General features: G+C 35.4%; 1 protein-coding gene across 8 annotated transcripts in view; it reads right to left on the bottom strand.

Moving 5' to 3' along the window:
• CLOCK (clock circadian regulator) overlaps window positions 1-12,638 on the bottom strand; it is a 68,429-nt gene that overhangs the window by 22,839 nt on the left and 32,952 nt on the right. For 7 of the 8 annotated variants that reach the window (XM_048305204.1, XM_048305203.1, XM_048305202.1 and 4 more), the window contains 7 exons: window positions 12,360-12,450; window positions 10,607-10,666; window positions 10,052-10,200; window positions 5,818-5,909; window positions 4,396-4,485; window positions 2,949-3,069; window positions 1,696-1,809 (listed from right to left, as the gene is read on the bottom strand). In XM_048305204.1, coding sequence (XP_048161161.1) covers window positions 1,696-1,809; window positions 2,949-3,069; window positions 4,396-4,485; window positions 5,818-5,909; window positions 10,052-10,200; window positions 10,607-10,666; window positions 12,360-12,406 — 673 coding nt within the window. In that variant the 5' untranslated portion in view covers window positions 12,407-12,450. Of the gene's footprint in view, window positions 1-1,695; window positions 1,810-2,948; window positions 3,070-4,395; window positions 4,486-5,817; window positions 5,910-10,051; window positions 10,201-10,606; window positions 10,667-12,359; window positions 12,451-12,638 lie in introns of those variants that run through there. The other variant, XM_048305206.1, reaches the window with a different exon arrangement.

The raw sequence follows: 12,638 nt of genomic DNA on the forward strand, positions 1-12,638 counted from the left end.
ATAAACTACTTGTTTTGTTGCTCTACTCTGAACTCTCTCCAACTTCTTTACTTCTGACAAATAAGTATCAAAACTTGGATGAGGACATGCAAGTGCTAAGAAGTGCAGTGGGATTATTTCAGGTGGTTTTGACTATATTTTAGAAAGGCTTTTGCATTTTCAGATTGGTGGCTGGTCAAGGTGATTTGGTCACATTCAGTTTACATTCCACAGTAACCCCTTTTCCTAAAGGACTGCTATGTAGCTTGCTGTAGCCATCCTTGTTCATATAGTTTGATATTCCTAAACATAGTAACTTGCATTTTTTCTTAGTCAATTTTTCTGGGTTTTTAGACCAAAATAATTTCTTTTCTAAATTTGGGGATGAATTCTTCTCTTGTTTTTAGTGGACTATTTCATGACTTCAAACTATGTTCCATTGTTCATAACATTAATGAAAATACCAATCAAATCCAGAAGTTGTCCATTAAAACTGCACTTTGACGGTGAACACTGGTAACCTTTCCAATCAGTTTCTGCAGCTACTCTCAAGCAATTTCAATTAACATGTGCTTCCCTTATACGTTTGTGAGAACAGAATATGATAACAAAACCATATTTGAAAAGTCCATCATTTATTTGTGCTTTATCCTCTTATCCATACAGTGTGTTACTCTTTGGTAGAGGAAGCTGAACTGATTTGATGCTATTTCTACCTGGAAAATCCACAGTGGTTGCCATTCAATTCCCTGCAGCTTCCTGAAACTCATATATATTTTAATTATTTGTTCCAGAGTATTTCCAAATATCAAATTGCAACCAATAGGTCTGCAGTTTCCCAACTCCTCATTCCAAGACTAGCACTATATTCGGCCTTTTCAGGACTGTTTCTTGTATTTCCTATAATATTACATAACTGTATTTGCATTAAGACTCAACCTCTTCCCATTTTGTGAGAAAAATAGTGGTATCAGATAAAAACTCCACAGATTTATTTACAACATACTGGTTTTCATAATATTTTTGGGTGATCTTTCTAAGAATCTAGTACTGATCACACTGCAGATCCCACTTGGACACAAAAACAGGCTTCCCAAGTAAATAGTCAGCACAGCCAGGCCAAACAGATTAGAGGTGCAGCACAGACGAAGAATATTATACATAGCTAATAAAAATAATTTCAATGGTAGGGAGTAGCAACTCAGTGCAGAAAACGGTACTGGCCCACCCACTCATCTGAGTGGTAACTCTTGTCAAGTGAAAGCACAGAACTGAAATGGGGGGAAAAACCTACATTTTCCTTCCCAGTTGCCTGTGTAATGAGAGCTGCAGGTATTCAGTACTACTAATCTTCAGGTTAGACGCCTGCTTAAATATGGCTTATGATGAACTAAATTCAGGCTCCTTATTTTAAAACATTTACTTAAATTCCTCTAACATTCTTTTAAAAAATGTTTTACAAAATACTAGTTTCCTTTAATTGAAAGCATTAAGCATAATTACTACGTTTTGCATTCAAATACACAGACCCATAATACCTGATAGGCAGTTTTTCTTCTTTTCCATTACACCAATACAGAAGTGATAAAATTCTGCTTCAAGATCTTCTTTTGAAAGCTGGATTTTAGTTTACCTACATTTTGCACCATGGTCCCAAGCCAGTTTAGCTGCGGAGCTGCCTAAGTATTCCACTCAAACACTGCTGAAATTACTTACCATGATTCAAACACTTGAAATTTCCTATAAATTTTACATATTCATATGTAGGTTGCTCTTTTGGATCTATTGTTCCTCGCAGCATATGGCAACAGAATTCTAGCTGATTTTTTGCTAGAAAAAAAATAAACAAAGTAATAGGCTATATGCTTGATGAAGCACACAGGCAACATGAAATGGAAAGCAGGTATAATAAAGCTGAATACATATTGAGATACTGTAAGTGTAGTGATTCCAACTGGCTACAGCCTCTGCTTTTAACCAGCATGACAGTAACTAACCTAAAGAACTCCTTTAGATTTTGTGCATGAAGGGCTTTGAATATTAGCAACATGAAAATCTCTGAGAACTAGAGCTGTATTAAAGAAGATGCCCTGAACTTAAGTTCACTAAAGCACATGCTCCCAAACTCCATTAGCCTGCTATGTATTTATTCTTGCCAATTGCTAAAACTGTCTGAATAGAAGCTCTATAAACAATATGAACCCTTCTAATACACGGGGAAGTTATAGATTAAAAGGCAATGCAACTTTGAAAATTCTACTCTAGAGCAGGGGGGACACTAACACTTCTGTTCTTCAGGGCTCTGAAGTACATCTCTGCTCAAATAACACTGGAAAAACTGATCATGTAAAATTCCAAGTATATAATTTTTAACACAACTGCTGTACTGGTTTTATCTGGGATAGAGTTAATTTTCCCCACAGCAGCTCACATGGTGCTGTGTTTTGGATTTTGACTAGAACAGTGCTGCTAACAGGGATGTGCCCATTATTGCTCAGCAGCACTTACACAGTGCACAGGCCCTCTCTTTATCTCCCTCTGCTCCACTGGTGAGGAGGCTGGGGGTGCCCCAGCAGCTGGGAGGGGACACAGCGGGGAGAGCTGAACTAAGGGATATCCCATACTGTATGGGACTGTGCTCAGCAATAAAAGCTGGGGAAAGGAAGAAGGGGGAGACATCTGGGTTTACGGCATTTGTCTTCCCAAGTAACCATCATACATGACATAGCCCTGCTTTCCTAGAGATGGCTGAACAACTGCCTACCAAACAGAAAGAGCAAACTAATTCCTTATTTTGCTTTGCTTGTGCACACAGCTTTTGACTTCACCTGTTAGTCTGCCTTTATCATGACCCACAAGTTTGCTCACTTTTACTCTTCTGACTCTTTTCCTGTTCAACTGGGAGGAGTGATCGAGCAGCTGTATGGGGCAGAGCTGCCTACAGGGGTTAGCCCAAAATTACTACTTACATTTTAAGTATTCTGGTGTCAAGGAATCACTTTCCAGCAGATGAGAAGACAATATTTTATAAATTTCTGAATGTTCCCCCTCTGGGATAAAATTAAATACACTCTGATCCACAAGATCAGACTGAAAGAAAAAGATTTAGTAAGTGTTAATTCAAGACATCAATGTCACAAAGCCTACTATTTTAATGCAAAACAATTCCACAGTTCATTACTGACTCAACAAAGTCACCTGCTGGAATACATATTAGTATTTTGCAAGAAAAAATCTGTTCTGATATGCCTGCCCTATGGGGAGTGGTAAATGAATTCCTTGCTTTGATTTGCTTGCATGCATGGCTTTTGCTTTACCTATTAAACTGTCTTTATCTCAACCCACAAGTTTTCCCGCTTTTACCCTTCCAATTGCCTCCCCCATCCCACTGAGGGGTGAGTGAGCGAGCTGCTGGGTGAGGATGAGTTGCCAGTTACCACATTTTATAATCGGTTCCATAGCTACATACACAAAACCGCAAACAACAGAGATGAATGCAGCAAAACTGAACAACTGATTATATGCATAAATGCATTTGGTTAAGTATTCAAAAAAAGAGGAATCATAAAATGTATGTTTAGAATTCATAAATCACACCTAAAAACCAAGAACAAACGTGCCTCTGAGAACCTGTCAAATTCTACGAAAAGAAAAAGTTAAAATCACAATTACCTGCCCATTTAAAAAATTCTCATACTGTTATCATGCATACTTTAAGAGAATTTATTTTGTCTCTTACCACAGTAAGACAACTAACATTTAACAGAATGTGTCCTTCTCTTCTAGAAAAACACTCAATTTAACTCGTCAATAGTTTGCACTTATTAATTTGCTTCACTTCAGAATAACATTATTCAAAGGTAACTTTAAAAACTTAAATGAATGTTACACATACCAGTGAGCAATCTCACCCAGATTAAAGATGAGCGAATGTGATAAACCCAAAAGTATATACTGAACTTAAAAGCAGAACCAGCAGCAATGTATTTATCAGAGTGTGTTGTCAAGAAAGAAGTAAAAAAGTAGTTAAAAAATTTCAATTATTTAGATCTTTAGTAATACTCTTCTGACTCATGTAGAGGCTGTGAACTCTAAAGGGTCCCCTGCAATCAACTGTGTTACTTCAGCTACGCTGAAACTGATGCTAGGCACTTCATAATCCTTTCTAACAGAGTGACAACTGCATTCTGCATTTCCAAAGGAAATGTTTAATATAGAAGACAGACCAGTAGGAAAGAGTTGTGCTGAAGAAAAAACAGAAACACTAAAACAAAGCATACATCTGTCCCATCTGTCTGTTGGCCAAAAATGCCAACAATTAATCAATACTTGTGGGATATGCCACAAATACTCGTATCAGAACACCAATCAACCACAGACAAACTGGTATGTTACCAAAAGCAATTTGTTACTTACTGGTAAATGTTCAAGTAAGGGAGTTATACTTTCAGACACGTATATTATATTTCCATCTGTCATAATTGCTAAAAAAAAACCATCAAGAGCCTGAAATTAAACATAACGGGCAGTTAAATAAAAAAGAAACAGCATACTAAAAATGTTAAGCTATATTCAATACAGAAAATAATGCAGACCAATTTTAGTTTAGTTTATTGCAGAAATGGGAATGTCTTTCCCTACTGAAAACCCTTAATCTTGTTTTTACACTAAAATGATTACAATTCCCATACTGTTCCATCGTTAAATAATCTGTGGTTTCAGAAGCAAATACATATATAGACAGCCACTGTTTTCCCCAACTCCCACTCTGCCCGCCTGTTATTTTTAATTCCATCACCATTTTAGATCTCAGAAAACTCATAAAAATGAGCTAGAGACAAAACCAAGATGTGGGAAAACTACAAGAAGAACAAGTAAAAGAGTCAGCAAAATCAATGAATTTTAGTGTTTAAAAAGCTCAACATTCCCAATCTCAATGAAAGAAGCTTGTATTGAGATTTTACTGAGACTTGAAATCTCTGAGATACAGTTCTGACTGCCTTATCTTTACTGAACTCAAACTTCTTTCCTTTGAATATAACACAACGTTTCAATTGAAAGCTACCAACAAAAGCACAACAGAACTGTATTTCTAAACAGGAAATTTCAAAGCTCACATCTTTGAAAAAAACTCTTATATCAGAGGACTTTTCTGAAAATTTTTTAAATACTAAAACCCACAACTTGTAACTTTTTGTATCTGTACATCAAAGCAAAGGTTTTACTATGGAACAAAAATAAAGAAGTGTTTGTTAATTTGTAATATTTTTCATTTAACTATAATTAAAAATTGTTTCACTAACAAGATATAAATGACTTATGCTCATTTTCAATGAAATAATAGCTTATAATTAAAGTTTCTTTCTAGTAGTTTTGCAACTATTCATGTAATCTTCAGAAAAGTAATGCTCTCAACCAGTTTTGGAAAGCATAGCAGGTAAAGAAATTAAACACTTACTTATTGCACTCAAGTTACATGGATGTGTTGAGCCTTTTTCATAACTAGAATTTTAATTTATGCATAATAATTCTTTCTCTAGCACCTTCCTTATGCTGCTAATTTAAAATATCCACTTTGACAGTAAACATGTTCATTTACAGACTTGCTGTTATTATGTTTATTTAATTGAAAATGTAGTTCAAAGCAAAGCTGCTTTTCTGAAACAACATTCTGAAACTCTGCTTACATAGGAACTTTGATGGCTTATCTTGATGAAAACATATAGTTACAACTCAAATATGAGAATAAAAACATATGTCATCAAACTGAAAAATTTCATAATGGAATGACTTCCAGCAAGGAATTCTTCTACTCCCAGAAAACCAGAAATAATGTACCTCTAACATTAACTGTGTGAACTCTTCATTACTAAGGAATGTCGGTTTCCAGTCCTGTCGAATTTCACTGGCATCTGATTGTGCAGTAATTTCTACAATCAAACACATACACAGCATAAGGATTCATACTTCCAAAAGCCATTATTTTTCCCCTAAGCTACATATTCATAGTTAAGGAACAGGAGAAAGTTCTCCAGTCTCCTCTGTTGTTCATTCATTACATACAGAAGTTGTTCCGTAAAAAGAAAATAAATGTCTTCTTCCATGTCGTAATAAAATTTGTCTTCTCTTTCCTTCGACCAGTTTGCCAGATTTCAAGGCAATACTGACATTAATGACAGTCAGTAACAGATTTTGATGATGAAAAAATACTCTTTCCCCTGAGACTATAATGAAATGTTTTATACAGAGTCTTGTTTACAAAGATTTAGAAAGCCAAAATTCCTGATCAGTTTATGTCATTAAAACAGCTAATCCTCAAGTATCTTGGCCAGTCCTTGTCATTCTAACCCTTGCATTAAAAATTGTCATTGTCCTTTCTCCTTTTCCTGCTCTTTTCTGGTTATACTTAAAAAGAGTCGTTTTTCAACAAAGATTCTTAAGAGCTCTACAACAGACTCCACTCTAGAATTCCTGTCTGTTACAGACACATAAATGAATTTTGACATAGATGAATTTTGAGTAAAGATTCCAGCAGGAGTTGAGAAATACATAGATTAACTTCCATACAGAGGTGAGAGAATCAACAGCTGCTAAGCAAAGCCTGACGCCAGGTTCTGAAACTGATGCTTCCTTATCAACTGATAACTAAAACAACAAGAAGCAGGACCTCATAGCTCTTCAGTTTTGAGGAATAACAAGAGCATCACAGAAGTACTGGTTGTAAGAACAATCTTGGACAAGTAATCAAGTATTTAGACAAATCAAAAGAACCAAACCAATTCTTTAAGGTTTTTGATTTTTAAAGGACAAGTCTGTACAAAGATCGTAAGCTAAGAGTCTTAGTTCAGGTGCCTCAAAGAGCCAGAAAACCTGGAATTGAATTAAATATGCAAAGAGCTAGAGCAGTTCGTAGTTTTGTTTACCACACTGAAGTGGGAAAACTTTACAAAAAAGCTTTAGACTTAACTAAAAGAACAGTAAACAACAGCAACGTCATGCAAGAAACTGGCCGAAAGTGGAAAGCTGCAAGAAGAAGTGAAAAAAAAATCAACACATAAGACCTTCCAATTATCCGATCTCACAAAACATATAATTCATCAGGCTTTTGCAATCTGTTTTGAAATGGTATCACAAAGCAGAAAGAGTGGGCTGGAGAATTAAGAAAACCTATGTATAATCCCAAATGTAGCTTTTCAGTCAGAAGGAAGATACTGAACACTAAGGGGCAAGTCACAGGACTTGAAAATGAAAAGCTCTGCCACCAAAGTGGAGGCAAAATTCCAGGAACTTAGTGCATTCATTCCACAGAACACAGATAATCTTCACTTTAAACTGGAAAAGTCTGATTCATTGGCTCATTCTAGCCCTTATAACCATCCTACTTCAGAATTAAAAAGACTGTCTTTTGCATTAGAACAGATTTATGCTAAATAAAAGCTGAAGTTCATGCCTTTAACAAACCATTCTGAAATATCTTATCACAAGTACAGGTGTTCTTTTACATTTTCCATAATTAGAGCAAGCATGATACTAGCAAACAGAGCCAAAGCAACAGAATGAACCTGTTTCACTTGGCAACTTCAGAGAAATGCCTAGAAGTTCTGGCAGAAGGTTGCACTCAGAGATAAATGGTGGTAAGGCCACATTCCTGAGCTAGATATCAGAAGGAGGAGCATAACCAAACTTGCACATTAAACTTCAGTCTTCAAGTTCTGTATCTGAAGCAATTCTACACCAGCACCAAGAATTCTCAAAACAAATTGCCAGCCAAGCCAAGATCTATACCATTTATCTGTGGGTTGTAGGAGTATCAGTCTACCACCTGCAATTATAGGCAGCTAAATTCTTCAGTATTTACTAATTTTAAAAAATTTGTTTACAAATTCAGTGAAAGATGAATTTTGGCAGTACTAGTCAAAGAGAACCTCCCAGTGATACAATGTCAGTGTGTTTAGCCTCCTGTATCTTCCCAGTGAGAAACAGAATCCACATTGGCCAATAATAATTAACTCAGATAGTTCATTTGGAGCTGCTGCCAGAGTACCAAGCTTGGATAATGTGGAAATAGCCCTGGAAGAACCAGAAGCAATGCAGTTAAATCCTGGTGGGTCAACATAGTAGGATTTCAACCATAAAGCAGCTACTCAGTGCTGAACAATCCATTTATCCTAGGTCATTCAGCTTTATTGCAACATATCCAAGCACTTAGGGAGATAAAATATTCTTCTGAACTTTACCAACATTTTGTCCAAAACCACTTTAATGTAAATGCTGTACAGCAATGCTAGTAAGCACTGACAGTCAGAGCTTTAGGGACCTTAACATGATATGTGCAGTCACACAGAGCTGCATTCTGTCACACTAAGTGAAGGACAAAAGTGCCCTGCCCTAAAAGGCATCCTTCTCCAAAGCTGCTTTTTGCCCCTTCATTCTAAAAAAAAAAAATCTCAGCACTTTGAAGAGAAAAATATGACTGCTGGCTGGCTGACACACGTTTGTTCTGCATTCTATATTTTATGTCAGGAATTACCAATACAAAATAAAGTAATTTTGAAACAGAACCAACTTTCACAAAGGCCTTATAACCCGAAGAACTGGCTTTTACAGAAGAGGAGCCTTCATACTGCTTTTCTTTTCTTATGAGACAAATGTATCTCAGCAAATTAAAACAGCATAATCAATATTTAATTGGGAAAAAAACCCCCCAAACCTATGAATTCTCATACGAATTATACCACCCTCCTTTTTCATTTAAATTATGTTTACAATTTTAACAGCAATGTTCAGTACACATTTGGTGTTACTGGAAACATAACATTAATGGAAGAGATGTGCTAGGGTATGGAAAAACATTTCTCATACCTTAAATTGACACACATACTGTTGATAAATACATAGCTATTCATGCACTTAATATCTCATTTTATAGCCTTATAGTTACTTTTTTTGACCCTACTGCTTTCTAGTTAGCATACATTCTCAGAAATTACCCAAGGAAATGAGCAAAAGAGTCAATTTTCTTCAGTTTCTAATCTTGTTTTTGCAGTGTGAACCACAAGGTGCCAGATTAAGAACAAGTGTAGGAGCAGGAACAGAGATTTTTTTTATATATATAATATCTAACAGCCATAAATCAGTGTACACTTGGTGGAAGAATTTTTTTCATGACAGAAATAACCTGTAACAAACTTCAGTATAACATATATGGGTATATCCCACCGTCAGTTGATGCAAACAGCAAAGATGTTCAAGGATATCGATTGTTTTGACATTTCACATGACCTTTAAACAACAACACACACACAGAGCCTTATACATCCATGTGTATATCTTAAAACTTTAAAAGTTTAGCTAAAAGTATTTATAGATTTTCTGGCATTTTTTTCCCAGCTGAAAAAAAAAAAAAAAAAAAAGCCAAAATGCCCATAACTCCTGGTCTCTATGCTCTCTATATTGCACTTTCTCTCGTCAAGCAACCAACCCAGTAACACTGCTGGAAACCACAGTGCCCTATCGCCTTATCATCTTTGTTTAAGCAGCCAGTTGTGTAGGCGGCACCTGACACAAAGAGAAGGAGCATTAACTTCTCTTGGAATAGCTTTTCAGTGCTTTATCTTGCTTCATGTAGAACCTGGAGAGACAAATCAGCTGTTCAAACCAGGCTTATCTAAATACCCAAATAAGTATTTCGAGCAAGTACTTCCACTAAAATGGATCAGCAGTTTTCCTGTGAAGCAAAACTTTAGCCATTTGCACCCATGTCTGTCCAGAACAAAAAACTTCGAGGTTATTTCAAAAATAAAACTTCTCTTTGTGAAACAGATTTCATGTTTCACAAAGAGAACCATGGGACAAAAAAACTCAGTACTGGCTTTTGCTAAGTATTAGCAGAAATACAGGTACATCTCTGCTACCTAGATGATCTTAAGAATATCTTTCTCCAGAACCAGTTCACATTTTTTTGACAAATTCCTTCAAGGAGCTGCAGAATTTTTAATATTTTATGTAATAATTGAGTATCACTTTAAAAAGTAAGAATTTATAAATAACGTTTACTGTTACAAATAATTACCTTTGTGCTTCCGTAAAAAGTCAATGCTCTTCTGCAGCACAGTGGACTTATCCATCTTCCGAGCATTCCCTGGAAGCATGGAACCCAACTCTTTGATAAGTACATTGAACTGATCTCGACGTTTCTTTTCGGACTTGTTTCTAGACACTCTGAAAAGGAAACCAGAAAATATTTTATAACAACTATGAGACTTTCTTATACACTGTATACTACTGCCAGGTTCCTGATGCAAACAGCCCCTTAAGAATTTCTGCTGTGATAACTGTCAGAAAAACACCTACTCTGTATCTCAGACACCATTTTTGAAGAATGGCTTCCTCCTCAAGGAACAGTGCAGCAAAGCCTTTGGAATAAAGCACCCTTTTACAAAACACAAACAACTGAGCCACACTTGTAAATACACAATATATCTGAAAAGTAACAGTAGAAGAAATGCTGTTGAGTAATATGTTTATTTATATAAGAGTAACATTTTTATTGTTTAGAAATCACACTGGTAAGTTAAAGCATACAAGTATAGGACATTTCTTAGCTTTAAATAACTTTGAAACTGACCTTTTTGCTTTATCTTTGTCATCTTCTTCCACCAGCCCATCAAAAATGCTTCCATCATTTCTGAAAGAAACAAAAAGAAATAAATGTTGGAGTGAAAATTCATCTCCTTTGAAGTTCAATCACAAAGAAAGGGGAAGGAGAAAGAGCTGACTATTCATCATTGTCATCATCTCCATTACATCAAGAAAGCAAGGAACTGTTTTACTGTGATGTCTCACAAGGGCCATCATCAGTAACCTGAAGCTAAGTCTTCTGTGTTCTGCTTGCATTTACTAAAGAAAAAGCAAAAAACCTTACATTTCTGACACAATTCAAGAGATTCTCAGACTGCTTCTCATAAGAACTTACAGCCCTATGCAAACACTTAATTGAACAATGCTTCATTTTGGTTTGTATCTTCTTGGTTATTTGCATTACCTTACCCTTTTGAAAACATGGGAGAGGATATATGTAATTAATTTTTACTTACTGGCAATTTCTATTCTAATTACTGAAAATCTATTTTTCTTAAATTATGAAGTATTATTAGTGGAAGAGAGCTAAGGAATATGCTATACTTCATCCACATATGTTATTTCATAAATATACAATTAATATCAATGTTAAACAGTAACTATTCATTATATTTGCTTCCTCAGTAATTATCACATAAATTTCTTAGCTTGGCAACTGCCGATCTACTGCTAAAGAGGTGTTAAAATACCAAAATAAGAATGTGTTTTCCTTTGAAGATGCCTCAGTATCCTTCGTACAGTTCCTTTGTTACACTTCCTTTTGCTTTGAAAGTGAAGTCAAAACTGTTCTGTTTTCCAAAACTGCTGTATAATGGACTTTCACATGTTATTTCTGTAACTTCTCCCTGCTTCCAGTCTATTTAGTGCTGTCCACATCAACTTCTGTGTGTCTATCCTTAGGAATTTCTTACCCTAATGTTTCTTTCCCTTAAGCAAAGTAACCTTTCTAAAAAGTTTACCTCATCTCTCTGATTCATAAACCATCAGGCAATTGTACTGTACATTATGATTACAGTGATGTTAGGAAGTTACTATTTTGTATGCTACTACATAAACATCAAGCTTTTAGAAGCAATTAATATATTCAAAAGGCTGAAGTTTCAGTGAGATGCCAAAGAACTTCACTAGAAGAAGTGACAAGTTAGACAAGCATTATAGAAGTTTTATCCATTGCTTTTACTCTTATTTTTTCCACTGACATAAATTAGATGCAAGTTTCATTTCCCAAAGTCTCAAAAATGGTAATACACAGGACAGTAATTTAAGTACAGATGTTCACCTACGCTGCTAAGAGAGTGCAGCACAAGGAATCAAGTAGAAAAACATGCCTCAGTTATTACTTTTCCCTTGAAATAGGTTAGCAGGTCACTTTACTATCATCCACAGCAACACTAATCATTTAAATGTATTTGCTTTTCTTAATCAAAAACTAAGTACTAAAAAAATTGAAAGTTCAAGTAAACATTAAAAATCAGCTCAACTTGCACAGATGTTGTCCCATGGCTGAAAACAAGTAGTGCAATTTAAGATTAACCTCAAGCAATCGAAATCACTATTTTCAGTGACTACAAAATGACACATCTAACAATTACCAAATTTACTTTGTCAAAAATAGCCAAAACCTCACTCTTTAATTTTTGCATAAATTAATATCTAAATGTATTAACCATACAAAAAAGACTATTAAAGAAAGAACTGAACAGTAATTCTCCCAAAACTCTCCACATCTATTAACATACCTGTCTGCAATGGAGCTCATTTTATGGGTGCTTATGGTAAAAAACATAACATATCACACTTTAGTCTTGTGGTAGACATTTGTACGCTTGCCTATAAGAGAAGAAAAAATATCAAACTGTGCTGAGGGAAAAAAATGTGTTTTCCATTAGAGCATACTGATGTTTTCATTTGTTCTACAAGCTGTTCCTAATCTTCCCCTCTCTTCCAACCTTCTGCTCTGCTCTCCTACCTTCTCTAAAGTAGTCTCCATTACCATCATAACCTGGGCCTTAATAGCT

Source organism: Corvus hawaiiensis, chromosome 5, assembly GCF_020740725.1.
Source record: "Corvus hawaiiensis isolate bCorHaw1 chromosome 5, bCorHaw1.pri.cur, whole genome shotgun sequence".
In the NCBI taxonomy this organism is placed as follows: domain Eukaryota; kingdom Metazoa; phylum Chordata; class Aves; order Passeriformes; family Corvidae; genus Corvus; species Corvus hawaiiensis.